The following is a 23,404-nucleotide window of genomic DNA, read 5'->3' as shown; positions in this document are numbered from 1 at the left end:
ATGTGTAGAGAGACAGGGGCAAGAGAGACATGAGGAGCAAGCATCTGGGGTTAGGAATAAACATGATGTAAGTGAAAGCTAGGAGTCTGCCGGCCGGGGGGAGAAGAGTGTGGTGGGAGGACCAGGGATGCTTGGAGGGACTGTGAAGGACCCAGAATTCTTCATTAGTGGATCCCTTATTACCTAATTTTGTATTATTGGATAGTGAGAAGACACTGGAGGTGTTTTATGGCCACTGATCAGGAATTGACATGATGGTTGCATGTGGGTGGTGAGGAAATCAGGGAGCAGCCGAGGGCAGGAAGACTGGCGAGGAGGCTGTGGGGTGGAGAATGGCCATACTGGGATGGCCGTGGATGGATTCAGGGGCAAAGATGAGAACCTGCCTCCTGGAAGAGAACCAGGAGGCACGGGCATCCTGAGTGGTCAAGGTCAACACCCTAGGCTTGATCATCAGCCATAGCCAAACCTGGATCAAATAAAAGATGTCCCTGTGGATTTATGGAAATGAATGTGTGTTAGACTCCAAGTGGACAGGAACTTTCCTGAATCTTTATAAGCAGTCTGTAATGTCATCTAAATGATGCTCTTGATTTAGCCTACTAATGTCTGTACTGAGTAATATCTAAGGAACTCTAAAATTGGGCACTTGAAATGGTCTATAGTCTAAGGAGTTTCTTTTTTATTTTTTTAGAATGCTAAATTTTATTTCATTAGATAGAGGAAAATCTATGTTTTAACTGATTTTTTATTGGAATATAATTGATTTACAATGTTGTGTTACTTTCTGCTGTATAGCAAAGTGATTTAGTTGTATACACACACACACACACACACACACACAGAGTTAGATTCTTTACATAGAACTGAATAGAGTTCACTGTGTTATTCAGTAGGTTCTTGTGAAAGTTGCTCAATCATGTCTGAATCTTTGCGACCCCATGGACTATACAGTCCATGGAATTCTCCAGGCCAGAATACTGGAGTGGGTATCCTTTCCCTTCTCCAGGGGACCTTTCCAACCCAGAGATTGAACCCAGGTCTCCCGCATTGCAGGTGGATTCTTTACCAGCTGAGCCACAAGGGAAGCCTAAGAATACTGGAGTGGGTAGCCTATCCCTTCTCCAGGGGATCTTACCGACCCAGGAATCGAACTGGGCTCTCCTGCATTAGGTTACTAGCTATTTATTCTATATGTACTAGTGTGTATATGTCAGTCCCACTCTCCTAATTTATCCCCCCCACACCCCTTTTCCCCTTGGTAACCACAAGTGTGTTTTCCACCTCTGTGACTCAACTTCTGTTTTGTAAATAGGTTCACTTGCACTATTACTTTCGATTCTGCATATAAGCGATAATTTATGATACAAAGTTTCTGATATACCATCTTTTTCTAAATGTCATGTTATAGTGATATCTTTAATATCTGAATTTCTTTATATAATGTTTTTGCTTTAATGTTTATTTTCTCCCCTAAAGTATTTTAAACCTAAAAAAGTCAAGTGTACAGAAATGTTACTATATAGATATATATTAATTACATATAAATGGCTTTTCTAAGCTTTAGTTTTTATTTACCCTTGCTGATGTTTTCCCAGCTATGGAGATCATTGTCCATTTTTCTTTTTATTAGAAATCACACAGTTGCTTGGTTTTTTGAATTTCTTAGAGAATGAGTACTTTGGCCAAGTTTTCTAAATACTTCAAGATTTTAAACAACCTAACTACAAAAAATTTTAATGTGTTTTTTCTGAATGTAAAAGCAATACGTATTTTTTGCAGAAATTTAAAATATGCCATACTATAAAGGAGAGAATAAAAATTACCTATAGTCTTACCTAAGACATTTTATTAATGTTTTAAACTATTTCTTACTAATATAGTTTTCCAGTACATTTTTGTATTATTCTTTTTCATCTTTTTTTTTAAACTTATGTTTGTTATAATCATTTCCTCGTGTTTTCAAATATCACTTTTCAAAACTGTTTTAATGTCTAAATAGAATTCCAGTGTTTGTTTATATCACAACTTATTCCACTAAACTCCTATAATTTGGGACAGTGAAGTCTAAAGAGCCTCTTGATGAAAGTGAAAGAGAAGAGTGGAAAAGTTGGCTTGAAGCTCAACATTCAGAAAACTAAGATCATGGCATCCAGTCCCATCACTTCATGGCAAATAGATGGGGAAACAGTGGAAACGGTGGCTGACTTTATTCTTCTGGGCTCCAAAATCACTGCAGATGGTGACTGCAGCCATGAAATTAAAAAACGCTTACTCCTTGGAAGGAAAGTTATGACCAACCTAGACAGCATATTAAAAAGCAGAGGTATTACTTAGCCAACAAAGGTCTGTCTAGTCAAGGCTATGGTTTTTCCTGTAGTCATGTAGGAATGGGAGAGTTGGACTACAAAGAAAGCTAAGTGCAAAAGAATTGATGGTTTTGAACTATGGTGTTGGAGAAGATTCTTGAGAGTTCCTTGGACTGCAAGGAGATCCAACCAGTCCATCTTAAAGGAGATCAGTCCTGGGTGTTCATTGCAAGGACTGATGTTGAAGCTGAAACTCCAGTACTTTGGCCACCTGATGCAAAGAGCGGACACATTTGAAAAGACCCTGATGCTGGGAAAGATTGAGGGCAGGAGGAGAAGGGGATGACAGAGGATGAGATGGTTGGATGACATCACTGACACAATGGACATGGGTTTGGGTGGACTCCAGAAGCTGGTGATGGACAGGGAGGCCTGGCGTGCTGCGGTTCATGGGGTCGCAAAGAGTCAGACACAACCGAGCAACTAAACTGAACTGATATCATTTCTAATTTTTCATTAATATAAGTAACACTGTGATAAGCCATTCTTGTGTCCTTTTTGTGCATTTGATGGTTTCTGCAAGATAATTTTTTTTAAACTTTTAATTTTATATTGGAGTATCAATTCAGTTCGGTTGCTCAGTTGTGTCTGACTCTTTGCAACGCCATGGACTGCAGCACGCCCAACTTCCCTGTCCATCACCAACTCCCGGAGCCTATTCAAACTCATGTCCATCACATCGGTAATGCCATCCAACCATCTCATCCTCTGTTGTCCCCTTCTCCTGCCTTCAATCTTTCCCAGCATTAGGGTCTTTTCCAATGAGTTGGTTCTTTGTATCATGTGGCCAAAGTATTGGAGTTTCAGCTTCAGCATCAGAGTATAGTTGACAACAATGTTGTGTTAGTTTCGGGTCTACAACAAAGTGATTCAGTTATACAGATACTGCAGGATAAATTCTTGAAATGGAAGTATTGGACTAAGGGTAGGAGGTTTTGTGAGCTTTTGACGCATACTGCAAACATCCCTGCAGAAATGTACAATTCTGACTCCCACCAGGAGTGAATGAGAGCAATTTTTCCTCCCACACACTCACCCACAGAGCTTTGTTGATTTGACAGAAGAAAAATGTATTTTACTGTTTTTTTTTCATTTTGCATTTCTTTACTAGTAAGATTAAATTTTTTTGTTTATTGAGTCTATGTGTGTCTTCTACTGTAAATGTCAATTGCATATCCTTTCCCTTTTTATGTTCATTTCCAAGAACTTTATTTTTTAGCATGGCTAGTTTTGAACCTATACAATACTAGGCAAAATTGTGTAACTGAACCCCATGGGCCCATTAGTTCAGTTTTAACAATTAGGAATTTATGACCAATCAGTGTGGCTCAGCTGGTAAAGAATCCACCTGCAATGCGGGAGACATGGGTTTGATCCCTGCATTGGAAAGATCCCCTGGAGAAAGGAAAGGCTACCCACTCCAGTATTCTGGCCTGGAGAATTCCATGGACTGTATAGTCTATGGGATCTCAAAGAGTTGGACGTGACTGAGCGCACAGGGTAGAAGACCCACGCGCCACCTCGCCCCGCCATCCTCGGGTCGCCCAGAGACCGGAGGTGGCACCAAGGGTCACTTCACTTCGCATTTCATCTATACCCACCCTTTCCCTCCACCTCCCAGACATCATTTCATCCACAAATATTTCAGAGTGTAGCTCTAAGAGCTGAGAACTCTAAGAGTTTCTTTTAAATATAAGTATTGGCATTTTGGTTTTCATATCCACTTTAAATATTTCCCCCACATTATTGTTTACATTCTAATATAGTTTATGGCATTTTTTTGTGATGCAGAAATTTAGCCAGAAATTCATTCCCTTCATGGTTCCTCCCTTTGCCTTTATGATTCTTGGAGACTAAGTAAGATCTTTCTAAGACCTTATCCGAGACCAGATGAGATTGACCTCCATGTGGTATGTCTTATTACAGAAAGCATTACAGAATATTCATAATAATGCTAATAGTAATGGAGACAGCAGACACCCATATCTGATTCCTGGTGGTGGTTTTTTTTTTTTATGATCTTTATGTAGCCTTAGGATAAAAAAGGTTATCTCAGCTTCTTCTTGTCATTTGGTTGCTAAGTCATGTCTGACTCCTTTGTGACCCCATGGACCAGAGCCTGCCAGGCTTCTCTGTCCATGCGATTTCCCAGGCAAGAATACTGGAGTGGGTTGCTATTCCTTCTCCAAACTCAGTCACTGTTTCTTATTATAACCATGCCCACCCCCGCTGCCTTTTTAATCTGTGGCTCTGTCCTGTGTTATTTAAGGAGACCAGGTATCCTGACTTGTAGGTTTATCTGTAAAGTCTTATTTTAAAAGTTTCTGCCTAATGGCCCCAGATGCTATCTTGTGAATAAACGCACAGACTTTCTGGACTCCGTGTGGACTCTCCAGGGCCAGTCTTGTTATTAGTCTTTGTGTTGTGCATTCTGGTTGGAGGCATTGGGTCTCCCACACTCAAAAACACAGCTCCTGCCGCTGTCAGGACAAGTGATAAGCGGTGAAGGTAACCCCGTCTTCTACTCAGGCATCCAGTGTCAATGGGACAGATGATGAGAAGGCCTCTTGTGCGGGTCCTGCCGACACACACCTCAAGTCTGAGAATGACAAGCTGAAGATCGCTCTGACCCAGAGGTGAGCATGTGCAAATCCAGGTGCTGTCGCCCAGGGCCAGCACTCCCCTGCAGCCCCTCCCACTGGGCAGGGCTTCAGGAACTTGGGGGAGGAGACCGGTCTTGCTCAGAACAGCCGGTCTTGTCTCCTGGCCAGAGGAAGACCAGCTGCCTTCGTGGCTGTTCCCTGTCCACATCAGCATCTGTGTGTGTGTGTGTGTGTGTGTGAAAGAGAGATGTGACCCTATGCTTTTTTTTTTTCTTCAGCTGTACTGCATAGCGTGTGGGATCTTAGTTCCCCAAGCAGGGGTTGAACCTGGGCCCTCTGCAAAGGAAGTGTGGAGTTCTAACCACTGGACTGCCAGGGGAGTCCCTGTGCTTAGGTTTCACTTTGTTTTGTTTTTTGAGAAGCCAAATTTATCATTTACTTGTATATGACAGACTGTCTTGAACATCCAAGAGAAACATATAAAAACCTTAAGAAACTATCTTTAAAACAATATAAAATCTCACAAAGACCAGTAGCTTTTCTATATGCAAACATCACATAGACTATATATTTGAAGAAGAGATTTCCTTTATAATGTCTGTATGCTAAGTCTCTTCAGTCGTGTCCAACACTGTGACTTCATGGACTGTAGTGTGCCAGGCTCCTCTGTCTGTAGGATTCTCCTGGCAAGAATACTGAGGTGGGTTGCCATTTCCTCCTCCAGGGGGTCTTCCCTGACCCAGGGATCAAACCCAAGTCTCTTACGTCTCCTGCATTGGCAGAGGCGTTCTTTACCATTAGAGCCACCTGGGAAGCCCTTCCTTTAGAGTATGAATTATTACATATAATGCAAACCATAAAGTACATAGGAATAAACTTATAAAATGTACAGGATCTTTGTGAAGAAAATTCATATAATTTTGAGGACCATACATGAATAATTTAACAAATAGAAAAAAGTCTATTGGAAAGGAGTAGGAAGCCTTAATATTTTAAAAAAGTATCAATTTCCCTTAAATTGATGTATAAAGTTAACACAGTCCCCATAATGATATCAGCAAGATTTTAATTTCTAATGACTACAGTAGCCATGCTTGTGTTTTTGTATCTCGAGAATGTGGCCCCTTTCCCAAAGCCAGGCTGGCCCTCATCGTGTGGGCTGGCCCTGTGAGCACCCTCAGGGTCGCTGTCTTTGGAGTCATTCTGTTCACCTGGCAGGGAACTCTGCCAGCTCCCCCCAGCCTCCCTGTGGCTGCGTTCTTCAGAGCTGCCCTGTGTAAGAGCTCTGTCATATTAATCCCTCCATTTTACACAGATGAGGAAACCAAGGCCCAAGTGGTACAGCCAGTCCTTGCCCAAGGTCACACGGCTGGTAGATTCTCCGCTGTCCCACACTGCATGCCTATACTCAAGGCAGGAGCCTTCAGGAATCCTCCCAGGGGCAGCCAGTCGTGCTCCACAGCTGGAGCCGATGGGTTAGCACCCGCTTCTGCCACCCAGCGGCCTGACCGGTGCTTGGAACTCAGTTCCCATGATCTGACCTGGGATTTCCAGAAGGAACTGAGATCCACAGATCCAGCACCTGCTTTGGACTGTGGGTTTTATCAGGTGCTTCAGAGGACAAAACTCTGGCCATTCTCTCTCAATCATCAGGCAATTGTGAGGACTGTTTTTGGTTGTTTAAGTCACAGTGGACTGCCTGGTTGAAAACGTTTCACCCCTAAAAGTAAATGTTTTTTTTAAATTCCAGTTTAATTGGCAAGTGAATTACAGGAATGAGTGTGAAGTCATTTCCCTAAATCAGGTCAGATTCTCACTCGTCAATTCTGAAATTAATCACATGATAGTATTTGCTGTGTTTTCAGTCTGTGGTGTTTGAAACCCAAAGTACATATTTTCCAGTCACATTCCTAGGACCTTGAGGTGGATGAAAGATAATGCAGATTATTAAAATACAGTTGTATTTACTTAAAAAAATTTTTTTAAAGAAGACTTTAGATACAGAACTTTCCTCAGCCAGGCAGTATAGATTAGAAGCCAGAAACATTTTTTTTTCTTAGTAGCTGAGTCTGATGCGTTGGGTTTTTTTAAAAATTAATTTTTATTGGCATATTCGCTCCCTGGGGTTGAGAAGATCCCCTGGAGGAGGACATGGCAACCCACTCCAGTATTCTTGCCTGGAGAACCCCCATGGACAGAGGAGCCTGGTGGGTTACAGTCCATAGGGTCACAAAGAGTGAGACTCAACTGAGCTACTAAGCACGTCATTGCTTTCCAATGTTGTGGTGATTTCTACTGTACAGCAAAATGAATCAGCTCTACCCTTCCTTTTCAGATGTCCTCCCCATTTAGGTCACAGCAGCTACACAGAAGGTTCTCATTAGTTACCTATTTTATACATAGCAGTGTGTATGTGTCGATACCAATCTCCAATCCGTGCCGCCCCCGACTTCCTCACGTGGTGTCCATACGTTTGTTCTCTGCTCGTGTGACTTTGTTTCTGCTCTGCAAATAAGTCCACCTCTACCATCTTTCTAGATTCCATGAATAAGTGATACTATGAGATACTTGCTTTTCTCTTTCTGACTTATTTCACTCTGTGTGACAGACTCTGGGTCCCTCCACACCCCTGCAAATGGCACTACTTTGCTCCTTTTTACGGCTGAGTAGTATCCATTGTATGTATGTATCACGGCGTGTGTGTCCGTTCCTCCCTCGGTGGACATTTAGGTCACTTCCATGTCCTCGCTGTTGTAAATAGTGCTGCAGTGAACACTGGGCTCCAGAGCAAGGAAACCAAGGGAAGCGTTGAATGGGCAGAGCAGCTTGAGGGGAACCTAACTGCAGTTTGTTTTTGAAAACTTCCCTCATCACAGAGGATCAGACATTATCATGTGGTTTGGTGATAACATGGAGGCATCCCTCAGACCTGAGGTGACATGGTGTTGGCCAGGACTCCCTCACACACAGTGGTTTGAACCTCGGTTCTTCCCTCAGGGGATTCCCAGCCCCGTCTCCTCTGTCCTGTAGTCCTCAGCTGTCAAATCTGGATCCAGGCTGTCTGTTTAAACCTGGGGTCACTGGGCTCCAGAGAGTGGGCCGTCAGGAGCTTGTTGAAAAGATCCACAGCTTTCACGAGTCTCAGGGGGCCTGGGCTCCACCTCAGCACTTCAGAACCTTTATCCCTGAGGCTCATTTCAGGAAGGAGCTAGACATGGGCCAAGAGGGACCCCTCCTGTGGCCAGGAGTCAGTAGGGAGCAGGCAGGGGGTTCTCTACCACAGTGTGTGGCTTCATTCATAGTTTTTTTTTAAATTGAATTAGAGTTGATTTACAATGTTGTGTTAATTTCTGCCATACAACAAAGTGACTCAAAGTGACAACAAAGTTATACATATATGTATGTAGTTCTTTTTATATTCTTGTCTATTATGGTTTATCCCAGGATGTTGAATATCGTTCAAGGTTTCCATTCTCTCCAGAGTTCCCTGTGCTATATAGGAGGACCTTGTTGTCTATCCATTCTGCATGTAGTCGGTTGCATCTTACTAACCCCAAGCTCTCAATCTCTCTCTCCCCCGGCCCCCTCCCCTGGTAATCACAAGTCTGCTGTCTACATCTGTGAGTCTGTCTCTGTTTTGGAGATAGGTTCATTTGCATCATAGTTTAGATTCCATATATAAGTGATGTCATAGATATTTGTCTTTCTTTTTCTGACTTACTTCACTCAGCATGAGAATCTCTAGTTGCATCCATATTGTTGCCAATGGCATCATTTCGTTCTTTTTTATGGCTCAGTTCATTCTTAGTTTCATCTCTTCCTTCTCTGAGAATTCTGCCCTTTCTAAAGTGATACCTTGAGAAAAATCACCCAGCAGGGCAAATTAGTGTCCCTTTAGTGGGGCAAATATGTTCCCACTAAAGAGAGGCGCCAGGCCTGCGGGACCCGTGGTCCTTGTGGCCAGGCCACGGTAGGAGAGGATGTGGCCTTGAGGGCTGGGCTGAGGGGCTGGCTGGGTCCCCCCACCCCGGGGCAGTAGAATGGATGGCGCCCACCACCCCAGTCACTACCTGGCCCCCGCCCCACAGTGCTGCCAATGTGAAGAAGTGGGAGATCGAGCTGCAGACCCTGAGAGAGAGCAATGCCCGGCTGACCTCAGCGCTGCAGGAGTCGGCAGCCAGTGTGGAGCAGTGGAAGCGCCAGTTCTCCCTGTGCCGAGACGAGAACGACCGGCTCCGGAACAAGGTGGGCTCAGCTGAGACCCTAACCCACGGGGAGTGGGGGGCCGGCATGGGACAGGGCAGCCAGGACCTTCCTTCCACTCCTTCCCCACCCTCCCTCCACCTCCCGCCTGCCTTAGTAAAGGGAATGTAGCCACACACAGAAGTGACTTAATCCTTCTATTGAACCAAGTCTCATAGATGTGTTGCCAAGGGGAAGAGGAATCAATGGGAGACAGCAGCTTTGTCTCTCAAAGAACACCCTTCCGTGTGCACTGCAGGGGGGCCTTTCGTGGGCAGCCTCCTTTTGGTATTTTCTGTTGGTTCAGTGACCTTCCGGAGGGTGAGGGAAGAAAACAGACTGGGGAAAGGTGAGGCGTGATTGCTCAGACACCCTGCTTCTGTGCAGACCACTATTTCCGAAAACGTGAGTTAGGAAGCGAGGACAGGGAGTGTGAGGTGGGGAGGGGGTGCCCACTGCCGTCATGTGCCCTTCACCCTCCTACCTCGACATCCAAGCATCTCGACCTTTTTTCAGGATTCACCCATGGCCTTCTCTGTAATCAGTCCCTCATGCTCTGATGTTCGGCTGAATGGATGTGGAGGTTTGGGGGCCCCCAGTTGAGGTCCCGGGGTTGCCATGCTGTTTTGCTGGTCAGCACTTTCACCCCACAGTTGCTGACCGTGGTCTGCTTTGCAGATTTCAGGGTCCACATCACATTGAGATGGGGACTGGCTCCCCTCACCCCCGTTTGTAACCCCCCACCCTGTTCTGAGCGGATCCCCTGGAGACCGCTCGCCTTCCATGTCTCACTTTGTGCAGATGGCACGTGAAACTGCCTCATGTCCTTTTTTTACAAACTGCTGATGGTGAGGGGCGCAGGCCAAGTGCTGACTCTGCACCTTCCCTCCTGGCTGGGCTCATCTGCCTGCCAGAGGGATCGATCGCCCTCTTTTTCCAAGCCAAGAGCTGAGTTTTCTCACTTCACATCTGAGTGTAAGAACCAAAGGGCCGTGCTGCGGGTGGGGGGGTGAACGGGGGTGGAGGGCAAGGGGGTTGTGGAGGAAGCACCTGCTGTGTAACTTGCTCACTGGGTGGGAAGCCCTGGGAACTTGACTTCCAGGGTGGAATGTGGATATTGGGGGACCTCCGACAGCCCCCAAGGCTGGGGGTGCAGATCCTGAGGGTTGCTGCAATCATGTCTGAGAACTGTCCTCAAGGTGACTACCCAGTGCCCTTCACCCTGAGGACTGGCACTGTCCACTAGTGGGGACCCCATTGACCTGGCACTTGTGTTACTTGGTTCCACTCCTGCCGTCCACTCTGTACCCACACTCTGGCCCCTGGAAATTGCCCAACATCAGACAGCAGTGCCAAGGTTGTCAGGCCTATGCATCCCTTCCGGGGGGTCAAGCTGGGGAAGGAGAAAAAGATGCACTGTGAGGATATGCCAGGTCAACCAGCAACTGTCATCTCTCCAGGAACAGGCCCACAGGCCAGGCCCCTTCTGCATGCATCAGTGGGGAAAGGTCATCTTGATTTAAAAGTGCTGGAAATGTCATTGAGTCCCACAGAACTGCTCGATTCTCTACCCTGCTGGCCTCAGCTCTGGAGATGCAACAGAATCATTCAGGGCATGATTAAAGTAATGTGAACGTCATTCTGGGGAGAAGCAGACAGATTCATGGGACATCTAGCCGCTACTTGTGACAGATCCTTAAAAGCAAACCTAGAACTACTGTCCTGTGGCTGCAAGAGAAAACCAGAATCCTGGAGCATCCTGAAGCCATGCTGTGTGACTTCCATGGCTTCTCTGGCATTAAGTGAGGTGCCCTGTGCCAGTATGAGCAAACAGCCTGGGGCAGCCCCATAGCGTTCATTTGTAGCCACAAGGAAACATTTGTAAGTGGGTTAATTTAGGGTTTATTTTAAAAGAGCTGTGGCAATCTCTTGTTTAATGATTAAAGTAAACCCCATGGACTGCAGCCAGCCAGGCTTCTCTGTCCATGGAATTCTCCAGGGAAGAATACTAGAGTTGGTAGCCATTCCCTTCTCTGGGGGATCTTCCCAACCCAGGAATCAAACCTGGGTCTCCTGCACTGCAGGCGGATTCTTTACCGTCTGAGCCACCAGAGAAGCCCAAAGTAAACTGGCACCCCTGCTTTAACATGTGATATTTTTTTATTAAAGATTGACGAGCTAGAAGAGCAGTGCAGCGAGATCAACAGAGAGAAGGAGAAGAATACCCAGTTGAAGAGAAGGATTGAGGAGCTAGAATCAGAACTCCGAGAAAAGGAGACGGTGAGTGGCAGAGCTCTGAGCCGTGTTGCTCACGTCCCCTGGGCCTTGGCGGGTGATCTCCACCCAGGGACACGGCAGGTGGCCGTGGGACGTGTGATCGGCCCTGGCAGCTGCCCAGACAGCAGCACAGAGACAGAGCCAGGAGCCACACCAAGGCACAAAGAGCCCAGAGCAAAGGCCTGACCATCACCCCGTGCAGCCTCCTTGTGTTTATTATATATAGACAGTCTCTCAGATCCAGGAGGAGTTGGGCATTTTCAAACGCTCTTGGAAACTTTCGTAGATGGTCCCTCATCAGAAGTTGAGTTCTGCTGTCAAATTAATGCAGCAAGAACCCCCAGTCACACAGTCATTTATCTCCTGGGGGAACAGGACAGCTAAGTACAGTGGCTCCCTTCTGTACAAACGAGTCCCATTCCGAGAGCATGTTCACAAGTCCAGTTTGTTCCTAAGTCCAACAAAGTTAGCCTAGGTACCCAGCTAACACAATCAGCTAAGTAGTACTGTGCTGTAATAGGCTTATCATACTTTTCACACAAATAATACATAAAAAGCAAACCCAAAAAATAAAACATTTTTAATCTTGCGGTTTAGTACCTTGAAAGGTACAGTAGTATCAGCTACCTCAGCACTGCTTTGACACTTGCTTCTGGACCTCCTGGACTTGAAATAAAGATACTGTACTGCTGTCCTCTGTACAGTCCTGTGTAGTAAGGGACACAAAAGCTCAGCCACGTGTGGAGGATGCTTGCACGTGCCAATGTACACCAGGCCCGTGAACTGATTTACACAACTGGACGTGCGAATGCACGTTCTCATCTGTGTAAGTCTGCAGCTCGAAGGTTCGTATGGAGGGGACTTACTGTCCACAGAGGCTGGAGACTGTGGGCAAGTTACCAGTCCTCTCTCAGCCTCAGTTTCCCTACAAAAAGAGAAATCATACTTCTCTTTTCATGGTGGTATGCAGGCTTCATGCTTTAATTCACGGGACATACTCAGCCTTTAGAATTACCTGATGTGTGTTAGGTATAACATCATCACCATTATTTACACGGACAACACAGGTTCCAAAAGCTGCTTCCATGACTGTACACACAAAGTTGGGGATTTTCAAGAATGCATTTTATCTCACTTGCTCTCATATTCTTTTTCAAACTTCTGTCCCCTGTAGGAGTTGATAGACCTCCGAAAACAAAGTGAAATCATACCTCAGCTCATGTCAGAGTGTGAATACGTCTCTGAGAAGTTAGAGGTAAGAGCGGGGAGCACATGCACTTTGACTCAGTGCGAAGGCGTCCGTCATGTTACCCATTTCTCCGAGGCCTCTCCCATTCTCACCTCACTTGGTGTAGAAGAGTGACTTTGGATCCCTAAACAGCCAGTGTAACTACTTGCTGGTTGCCTGCTCTGCCTCCAGGGGAAGACTCAGCTGTGTCTGCCTTTTTGTTTTTCCACTTACACAAAGGTGTCATGTGTGTAACTGTAGTGCAGGAGGCTGTTTCCTGCCGGCGGAAGTCCCTGCAGACCCACAGAAGGGCCAGGAAGGAGCAGGGGACAGAAGGAGGGGCCAGGGAGAACCTCAGACCAGGGACTGTTCCACTGCCTCAGCCAGAGACCTTGGATGTGACCTTGGGCAGGCACGCCTCTTCCTGGCCTCAGATTTCTGATCCACAGAAGGAGTGTTTTCAGGTCCTCCCTCACCTCTGAGGGTCTCCTCACTTCTAGAGCACTTTGTTCAGGTACACAGCCTCAGTGTTAGTAACTGGTTCCTGTAACACATTTTTAGAAGGCCTCATTTTATCCCCACAAGATGGAAGCTCTTGTTTGCTATGAAGAATGATCACGTAAGGACTCACAGCAGTCCCGCCATTGGGAGCTTGACTGTCTCCATGGCAACACCACAGGACAGACGGTGCGCAGACCCACCGTCCCTGCGTCTGGCACGGCCAATGCTCCCTCACGGACAGCCAGCAGCTGGCCTGGGGCCAAGGAGGCCTTGCCTTCTCAGGGGAGACAAGTCACTCTCCCATGCATGCTGTTTCTCCCCCAGAATGGAACCCAGAGGGGGCCCTGCCGACAACCCTGGGCCTGGGGCTGAAAACCCCATGGGCTGGGATGTCAGATTTCCTCTGCCAGGCACTTTATGAAAGCATTGCTTGGCACCAGGCTGCTTTGGGCAGAACTCTGAGTTCTGCATTCTCTGTGGGCATCGTTTTAAGATGAGATCTCTGCTGGCAAACAGCAGGAAGGAGGGGCACACACCTGATTTCCGGGGGTGGGGGAGCACTTGACACCTCCAGAGGCAGGCCTACCGCAGGGACTAACTGACTGACTATCACAGGTCTCAGTGGGCTCCTGCTTTGTTCCCAGACCCTTCTTTCTGTCTCTCTTTTTGAAAAAAAAATTTATGAATTTGCTTTTGGCTGCGCTGGGTCTTCATTATTGTGCTGGGCTTTCTCCGGTTGTCATGAGCAGGGGCTACACTTTGTTGTGGTGCATGGGCTCCTCACTGCAGTGGCTTCTCTTGCTGCCGAGCATGGGGGCTTCACTAGTTGCGGCTCCCCAGCTCTAGAGCGAAGGCTCAGTAGTTGTGGTGCATGGGCTCAGTTGCTCCGAGGCTTGTGGAACCTTCCCAGACCTGGGATCGAACCCGCGTCCCCTGCATTGGCAGGCGGACTGTCCTCCACTGTATCAGCAGTCCGCCCTCTCTCCTTCCGCTGCAGGCGGCGGAGAGAGACAATCAGAACCTGGAGGACAAAGTGCGGTCCCTGAAGACGGACATCGAGGAGAGCAAGTACCGACAGCGCCACCTGAAGGTGGAGCTGAAGAGCTTCTTGGAGGTGCTGGACGGCAAGATTGACGACCTCCACGACTTCCGCCGGGGCCTCTCCAAGCTGGGTGCCGACAACTAGGTCCCGCGTGAGTCCCCAGGGTGTGTGTAACCCGTAGTAGTGCTAGGACGTCCTCTCGTTCGCGTGGCTTCTGTCAATGCAGGCGCGGTCTGTCGTGTTTCCAAACCAGGGGTGCCGTCCACCCTCTCCTCTCCAGAATAGAAATCCCCCCTCGCTTCTTCTCTGGCCTCGCGAGGTCGTGGATGACTGGACGATTCTGACTCAGGAATCCAGAACTAGGCCTACCTTAAACGTTTACGCAGTCAGGGCAAGGATGTTTATATCTTCCTTAAGGGCTGTTGCAACCATATGAACTGGAAAAAAAATAGTATTTTCTAATCCAAACAAGAATAGCCTTTCCACCTCCTTTTTTTTTTTTTTTTTTTTTTGAGTAGAGTTCATCCACCAAGGTCCAGTGCACAGGGTGTGGCCATAGTAACTTCTCTCTCAGCATATATAGAGATGCTTTCAAACAATGACTTAGTAGATACTTGTCCTGAGAGGAGACAAGTGTCTCCTGGGGGTGTTTCCTGGCTGGGGAATCACCTACATCCATTCAGCCCACTTCTACCGGCTCTCCAGTTTATAAGGTTGCGACAACGTTCCTTTTCTTGGTTTTAATTTCTGAACAGGTTACTGCGCTGTGGGGACAGCACACAGTGAGGGTGCCTAGCACAAAGTAGGTGCTTAATAAATATTTGTTCAATTAAACGTATACAAAGAATTTAGTGTTTTAATCAATGCCCGCCCCCCTCCTGTCAAAGCCCCTGTTGGAAAGTCCCCCGTCCTGGTGCACTGGGTCATTCTTTATCAGGCATGAATGTGACTTTGTGAGTAGACTCATGGATTGGCTCAGGTGCCCCTGGGCCAGGGAAGGTGGCGGTGGAAGCAGCAGGAAATTGTCTGAGCCTCCCCCAACCCCGGGAGCCCATCCTGGTTCTCTGTCCCAGGGTAGGGGTGGGGGAAACCTCTGACACAGCAATCACTCTTCCTCTCCAAGCGTGAGGTCTGGGGATTCCAGGACTGCTGACTGTCCCTGGTAGAGGGGCTGCCCAGGGCTTGGGATTTAGGGTAGGATCCTCTGTTGGGTTTAGATAATTGAAAAAGAAACCACACAGGATCACACAGGCGCACAAGGGAGAGTGGGATCGAAGTGACCGAGCCTTGGCCTTAGAGGAGTTCTGCCGAGGTCTGCTTCCTGCGTCCCTTGGTTCCTGGGAAGGAAGGGACCAGAGCCGTAAGTCTCTCCTCTCTCATTGAGTTTCTTAGTGGAGCACGTAAGTGGGCATCTCATTTGCCCTGTGCATGACGCAATTGTCTGAATTTCCCTGGCTGTAGGCATTTCTAAATGCCTTTGACAGAGGGGGAGGCTTTGGTGCCCCTGTACTTGCTTTGAGAACCGCTGTGAGAACTCCCTCTAAAAAGGTCTTCTCACATGTTGGAATTTATCCCTGCTGAATGTAGATAAGCAATAAAATAGTCTGAGGAGGTGGGCAGGGGACACACGGATGTGACTGTCCACGTCCTACTGTTCTCCTTCCTGTCGCTGAGACATCTCCCAGAGCGAGGAGGTCTGGTTTGGGATGAGGAAAGACGGGAGGCTGGTGGTCTGGAGCGCTGGGGCATGCCAGGGAGACCTACAAGCAGAATGGGCGGCTTTGGTGAGGTCCACTGGGCTGGAGGCAGCCCTCCTGATGGGCGGTGGGGCTGCTGGCCCCGCCCCCTCCCTGGCACTCCGGACAGCTCTCGGGGCAGTGGTGACCTGGAGAGCTAGACTGGCCCTGGGTCAGCCCCGTGGCCCAGCATCGGGCTAAAGGGTGCTCTTCTCAGGTCAGGCGAGTCCGCCTGTCAGAAGGTGGGGCGAGTTTGTTGTCCAGGAGCAGCGGACACCAGGATTCCGAAACCTCAGCTTGGGTCATCTGACGCCCACCACCCCTGTCTGTGAGGCGGTTTATTCATCCAGAAGGAGCTGTCCTGACTGTCCTGAATACACCCAGGGGGCATATTCATTAGAGGACAGAATTGTCAGAGCCACCGGCACGTTCTGGAGCAGCAGGGCCGTGAGCATGGTGGGCTGCTTCTATCCCTGTGTGGTTGAGACCCCTGACCCCTGTTTGCCGACAGCTGAAGAGTTGGGTGAGCGCTGGCAGGTCTAGGTGAGGATTTGCAAGCCCCCATGGGGCAGGCCCCGCTGGCTCTACACCATGCAGCCCAGGAGGGGTGCCCCTCACGGGGAAGCTGACCTGGGCTCAGCAGGGACAGAAACCGTGGACTCTCAGCTCCTTCTGCTTTTCTCTAAAAATCTTAACGGGTCTTCATTTACTTTCTTTAAAAGAAAAAAACAGGCCCAGGACAACCTCGGCAGTCTGTCGAGAGTCTGGCCCTATCCGACAGCCTCTGGATGTCGTGATAATGACCCACTGAATTTGTCTCAGGTCCCCCGTGATCTTGTTTATTAGGAAGTCCAGCTCCTTGGTTGTCTCGATCTTAAGCCAAACGCAGGCAGGGCATAAACGCCACCCGCACCCCCACAGGCACCTCGGCCACATTGTGCTGCTGGAGGGTTTAGAGCCAGGGCTGCATCTTTGTTCCGAGTGGTGTCTCCCGATTTGACATTTCCAAGACTGGCTTCCTAAATCCTGATGCGCTTTCTTTTTTTCTTTCTGCATCTGTAAAATCTGGGACTAAAACAAGCGAAGTAAAATTTGGAAGCCTTCAGCCATAATGATCCTTAAAAATAATTTTCGTTTCAAGTAAAGACCCACTGGATGTGTGGTCCAGTGGAGAGTGGGGAGAGGAGGTGAAGTCTTCCTAGTGCCCAGAGAACAGAAAACCACCTGAGTGAGAGGCCAGGACAGCGTGATCAGGCCTGAAAAGAGAGTGCGTGTCTACCCGAGACTTGGAACTTGGGTGCTCCCTCTGTTCCACACTCCCTTGCAGGCTGTTACTCTGGATCATGGTTGGGTGAGAGAACAGGGCACAGATCTTTCCCCGATTTGCAGAGGAAGCAGACAAGCCACTCCCCCAGGGTCAACCAGCTAGTGAGTGACCAACGGCTTGGGTGGCGTCCGGGTCTCCTAGAGACCCTGGTCCTGTGTCTTCCTACACGTGTCCGCAGCAAGTGACGACGTACAGATCAGCAAATCAGAATTACATTTGTGTTCATTACAGCAGTGAGTTCCTTTTTGAATGATTCTGGCTTTGCAGGGATCTTTTTAAGAGATCATTGTTTAAAATGATGTGGGTGCTCTGAAAGGCCAGAGGGATGAGATGCAAATGCTTTGAGTCTTTCATCAATGGCTTTCGTGGAGATGGAGCTGTTTGTTCAAAACAAGGAGGAGGCCCCAGGAAGGCAGAACAGTAAACAGAATGCTGATGCGGGGAGGGGAGCGGTTGGGGGGGGGGGGTTTCCCATCACTGTCCACCCCCTTCCCAGACTGGAGCCAGCACCAGGTTGAGAGCAGGTGGGCCAGTGGTTAGAACAGGTTGAGTGGGACCTGACCAGCCCCCGGGGGGACTGTCCACTGTCTGAGCTGTTGGTCTCCATCCTGCAGGCTCCTTGTGGACATCTCTAGGCTTGGCAGTCCACAGGCACAGCCTAGAGGGTGGTTGGCTGATGCCTGACCACTGCGTCTGACATAAAACATCGAGCAAAGGGGGGGGGATATAGTTAATGTGCTGCCCAGAGGCGTCACTATTGCCCATTGTGAAAAGACCCCTTTTCGGTAGGAAAGACTGCTTTTCCATAGAAATCAGGGGCCACTGTAGGTGAAAGCCAGAGCCAACCACAGACTGTGCCAGGGACCTTGTTGTGGGACATCTGGTGTGGCCAGGTGCACCTGTAGAAGGCAGGCAGGAAGGCAGCCGAGATAGGGCTTAGCAGAGGCACTCGATGGAGGCTGCCCTTTAAGTCAGAGGGTGCCCTTTAAGACAGAGCCAGCCGCTGCACTCTCCTCATCACTGAAAGGGGCTGTTTTGGTCATTTGTCCTTCTAAAAGCTATGATGATTCTTTTATTCACTTGAAACCTCACTGGGTGTTGAAGCACTGACAATGTAAACTAGAAGCCTGCAGATCAACGTCCATATAGATTTTTAAATGATGTGCATGGTTGAAAAGGACCCTGATTTCTGATTGCATGGTTTTCCCCAAAAGAAATATATATTCTGGGGATGGTGAGTGTGACAGACGTCATGGAGAGGGGGATCCTGTATAGAAACGTGTTGTGTTACGTCTCTTTTGCATACATCTATCTCAAGAATATGGGTTTCCCAGTTCCTTTTTAAACACGAGCCAGGAAGGAGATGATTATGTAAGAATCTGGCAGCTGAGTGAAATGGTCTAGTGAACTTTGGAGTGTGTCTGGAGGGGGCGGCGGGGGGTGGTGTGTGAATGTGTTGGGAGAGGAAGCAGCAGGGAGATGAGGGAGAAACAAGGAAGGGTTCTCAATTATAAAAGATACGTGTAGCTAAGAGGAGTCTCCAGTAATCCTGGTGGTGATGTTATACATTCTGATAGCCATCTTTGAGAAAAAGAGCTTGTGGGTCTTTTGTTTTGAGGAATTGTACAGTGCCCTACTCTCTTTGATGAACGCATAGCCTTGTGAAGAGGGGGCCCCCACCCCACCCCCAGGCCACACAGATCCCTGATGCACCTGGCAGGAGCCCAGAGAAACCACGGTGGAGTCCAGACTGTGGGATGCTTGACAGGTCTGATGATACCCAGCTGTGGGGAGTGTGTTACTGTTCTTGCCACTTTTAAAGTCCTGACTTTAAATAAACTGTTATAGCAGTGTCTTATGGTGTGACAGACAATTAGGCATTTCTTGCATCACATATAAGAATTTAATGATAAGTGTGAGGTAGTTAAGTGGATTCTTCCAAGAATACTGGGGTTCTTTTCATGCCTTTTTGGTACATAAATAATATATCCCTTTTTTTTTTTTTTTTAAGAAGAAACTACAATGAGTGAAAAGAAAAAAAATCACCTGTTATACCATCTGATTATAACCACTGTTAACACTTTGGCATATATCTTTTCAGACATTTTTGTATGCATCTATATAAGTTTTATTACTTTTTTCATGAGATGCAACTATTATACATATTATACTTTTTTTAACTTGCTTTTTTCCTTTTAACACTATATTGTGACTATATTTCTATGTCAGTAAATGTGTAACAGCATCATGTTTAACATCTGTGTAGGTTGTACTTTCGGTACTTAGGTTGTTCCCAGTTTTATATGGTTGTGCTCAAGGATCAGAGAAGGCAATGGCACCCGACTCCAGTGCTCTTACCTGGAAAACCCCATGGACGGGCTACAGTCCATGGGATCGCTAAGATTCAGACACGACTGACCAACTTCACTTTGACTTTTCACTTTCATGCATTGGAGAAGGAAATGGCGCCCCACTCCAGTGTTCCTGCCTGGAGAATCCCAGGGAAGGGGGAGCTGCTGTCTGTGGGGTCGCACAGAGTTGGACACAACTGAAGCGACTTAGCAGCAGCTCAAGGATATGATAAAATCCTTTCTTCTAACATCTTCATGAACTTCTCAGAATATTTACTTAGGATAACTTTCTAAAATTGGACTTGCTGGCTCAAAGTATGAAGGGTGGTACAAGCATGCCCTGTCTTCTCCCCCTCTCCTGGGCATACAGGAGACACCCCTTCCCAGCCCCTAGAGTCATCCAGGTCTTGTTCCTAATTATGGCCAATGAAGTATGAGCAGCAGTGACATGTGACACATCCAGGCTGAGACTCTGAGATGCCCCTGGGCAGGTCTGCAGACTCCTGTTGCCTTGGTGACGTCCCAGGGCTGGAGCCTCTGTCAGCCTGGGTCCCTGAGTGACTGTGTGGATAGCTCCCCTTCTCCCACTATGACATGGCCCCACCTGCATGAACCTGCAGTGTGAATAAAGAATAAATGTTAAGTCTTAACACTACTGGCATGTCAGGGTTATTTTGTTACTGCAGCACACGTAGTGTATCTTGACTAAGAATACAATATGCACATGTTGGGGACTTTTAATATGGGGCTTCCCTGGTGGCTCAGCTGGTAAATATCTCGCCTCAAATTGCCTTCCAGAAAGATGATACCAAATTATACTCCCACCACCAGTGTGTGAGAATGTCTGACTCCCTCTTTTGCACTGGTGTTACTGTGGGGACCACAGGGCTAGTTTTGATATGCATTTTTTTAAATTGAAAGTGTGACCCACCCTAGCTGAAATATTTATTAGATTATATTCTTTTCTTGTTTACCTATTCATCTTCTCTGGCCAGTTTTCTCACAAGGTGTTTAGCTGTCTCACTGATTTCTAAGAAGTTGTTTCCCCAGCTGCCCTCACTGCCCCCTGATTAGCTGACTCGTTGATTTCTAAGTTGTTTTTCCCATAAAAATATTTTTTTTAAGTTCCATGTATGTCTTGGACTAAAAAAATTTTTATCTGTAGTCAACTTTATCTTTTCCTTCATGACTGCTGCCTTTGCTGGCCTGCTTGTAAACGTCTTTGCATTTCTGGTTCCCAGTTTGTATGAATTTTCACCAGTCTTTTATTTGTGTACTTTTATCGTTTTGTTTAAGCAATTAAATCTGTGATCCATTTGGAATTTATTTTCCAAATTCTAATAAATTTGAATTTTATTTTCCAAGTTACCCTAGTATCACTTATGGGGAAACCTTTCCTTTCTCTACTGATACAAGATCCCATTTTTCACTGTGTACACAATCCTTATATATCATAAACATCCTTCTGAACTTGCTGTTGTGGTCCATTGTGTACATTTTGGCACTGGTGCCACATAGTTTGATCAGCTCACATTTAAATGTCCCCGTTTAAATAAATGTCTTCAAAAATGTCCTAGTGCTTTTATATGTTGATATTTCCGAAAGAATATCAGGTTCATTTTGTAATGTTTATAGAAGAACTGGAAATTAAATTGTGTAAAATTTATGGGTTACTATAGAGAGAATTGGGCTTCCTTGGTGGCTCAGACGGTAAAGAATCTGCCTGCATTGTGGGAGACCTGGGTTCAATCCCTGGGTTGGGAAGATCCCCAGGGGAGGGCATGGCAACTCACTGCAGTATTCTTGCCTGGAGAATCTCCATGGAAAGCCCTGGTGGGCTGTAGTCTACAGAGTTGCAAAGAGTCAGACACGACTGAGTGACTTAGCACAACACATAGCGAGAATTAACATCTTCATAATATTTAACCTTTCATTTCAGTAAATTTATAAAGTATTGTGTTCCTCTGTTTATTTTTTCTGGTATAGATCTTTTTTTTGTAGTTGTGGTTACTATGGTAAATGAGCACTTTGTCCATTATATTTCCAACCTCTTATTGTTCACATAAAGGTACACCACTGATTAAATCAATTAAATCCATTGATTTTTTATATTTAAAATATTACATAAAAGCTATATAAATGTAAAGATTATGAAAAAACATAATATGGAAGTTGAAAGTTCCCCATAATTAAAAATCCCTCTGCCCCAAGATAAAACAGTCAACAGGGATCTACTGCTGCTGCTGCTGCTAAGTCTCTTCAGTCGTGTCCGACTCTGTGCGACCCCATAGACGGCAGCCCACCAGGCTCCCCGCCCCTGGGATTCTCCAGGCAAGAACACTGGAGTGGGTTGCCATTTCCTTCTCCAATGCATGAAAGGGAAACGTGAAAGTGAAGTCGCTCAGTCGTGTCTGACTCTTCGAGACTCCCTGGACTGCAGCCCGCCAGGCTCCTCTGTCCATGGGATTTTCCAGGCAAGAGCACTGAAGTGGGGTGCTATTGCCTTCTCCACAACAGGGATCCCTGGTCCTCAAATCTTTTTTTCCTGAAATATACTTTATCATTTGGACCATATGATAGACCCTTCTGCCCCTTGCATTTTTCCCTTGGCAGTAGATCTTGGACATTTTCCTGTCTGTACATATCAATCTACCTCATTTTTCTTAACTCTTCATAGAGAGTTCCGTGGCTGTTTATTTGTTTATCTAACGTGATAATTGGTTATTTTGTAGCTAGTCACCGAATTTCCTTTTAATTGCTTTGTTGTTGTTATTGTTAATTCTCTTGCCTTTTTCCCATAGATAATAGTTCTGAGTAGTGATGGTAACTTTACCTCCATATTTTTAAATAATCTTATTTCACTACCTTATCACATTGACCAGCACTTTTAGAATAATGGTAAATAACACCTATATAAATTGTGCCGATATTGTACATTCTTCTTTATATATATTTTTTACTTGGTGAGAATATCTCCAGTGTTTCTTCAGAAGTACAAATTTGACTCTTGGTATGAGATATTCTTAACATTTAAATTTATACAGTGTTAGGTCCTTCTCTTTCTAAGTTTGCTGAAAGTTTTATCCATAATGGATGTTGGCATTTTATTAAATGCCTTTTGTTTCCCACATCTTTCAAGATGAGCAGATGGTTTTTCTTTATCATGACTTAATATGAATTGTTTTAATAGATTTGCTAATGTCAGACTGTCTCTGCATTTCTAGAAAAATCTAATGTTGTCATGGTATATTATTCTTTGATGTACATCTCCTTTCAGTGTTAACAGTGGTTATTTATGATGCGTTGGTTTATGGTAGACTTTTATGTTCTTATCTATTTTTTTCTGATTTTTCTACATGGCTGTGCTATGACTTGTATAATAAAAATAGGAGCTTTAAAATAAGGAAAATGCTCTGGATTTGGTTTCCTCTTGTTTTAACGTTTGTTTTTCAAATGTTAAAGTGGATACTTGTATAATTTTTTTTCCCTGCTTTCTTTGTCAGGTATTGATGTTGGTAAAGGACTTGGGAAGCTCTATCTCTTTTTTCTATGCCCTGAAACAATTTAAATAATATTGAGAATTTTTTGCTCCTTGAAGTCTTTATAACATATATAAATTTGTCCAAGTCTAGTGCCTTTATAGGAAATAATTCTTTGACAATTTATTCAATGTTCCACACTCATTAGTCTCTTTAAACTTTCTTCATATTCTGTAAGTTTTTGGCAAC

General features: G+C 46.2%; 1 protein-coding gene across 1 annotated transcript in view; it reads left to right on the top strand.

Annotated features, from left to right (window-relative positions):
• HOMER2 (homer scaffold protein 2) overlaps positions 1 to 15,129 on the top strand; it is an 89,748-nt gene extending 74,619 nt beyond the window's left edge. The window contains exons 5-9 of the mRNA XM_052659406.1: positions 4,899 to 5,005; positions 9,061 to 9,217; positions 11,384 to 11,494; positions 12,666 to 12,746; positions 14,218 to 15,129. Of these exons, the coding sequence (XP_052515366.1) occupies positions 4,899 to 5,005; positions 9,061 to 9,217; positions 11,384 to 11,494; positions 12,666 to 12,746; positions 14,218 to 14,406 (645 nt within the window). The 3' untranslated portion in view covers positions 14,407 to 15,129. The remainder of the gene's footprint in view (positions 1 to 4,898; positions 5,006 to 9,060; positions 9,218 to 11,383; positions 11,495 to 12,665; positions 12,747 to 14,217) is intronic.
• Positions 15,130 to 23,404: the final 8,275 nt, after the last annotated feature.

This window comes from Budorcas taxicolor, chromosome 21 (assembly GCF_023091745.1).
Source record: "Budorcas taxicolor isolate Tak-1 chromosome 21, Takin1.1, whole genome shotgun sequence".
In the NCBI taxonomy this organism is placed as follows: domain Eukaryota; kingdom Metazoa; phylum Chordata; class Mammalia; order Artiodactyla; family Bovidae; genus Budorcas; species Budorcas taxicolor.
Note: the sequence above shows the minus strand (reverse complement) of the source record. Positions and strands in the feature narration are given on the sequence as shown.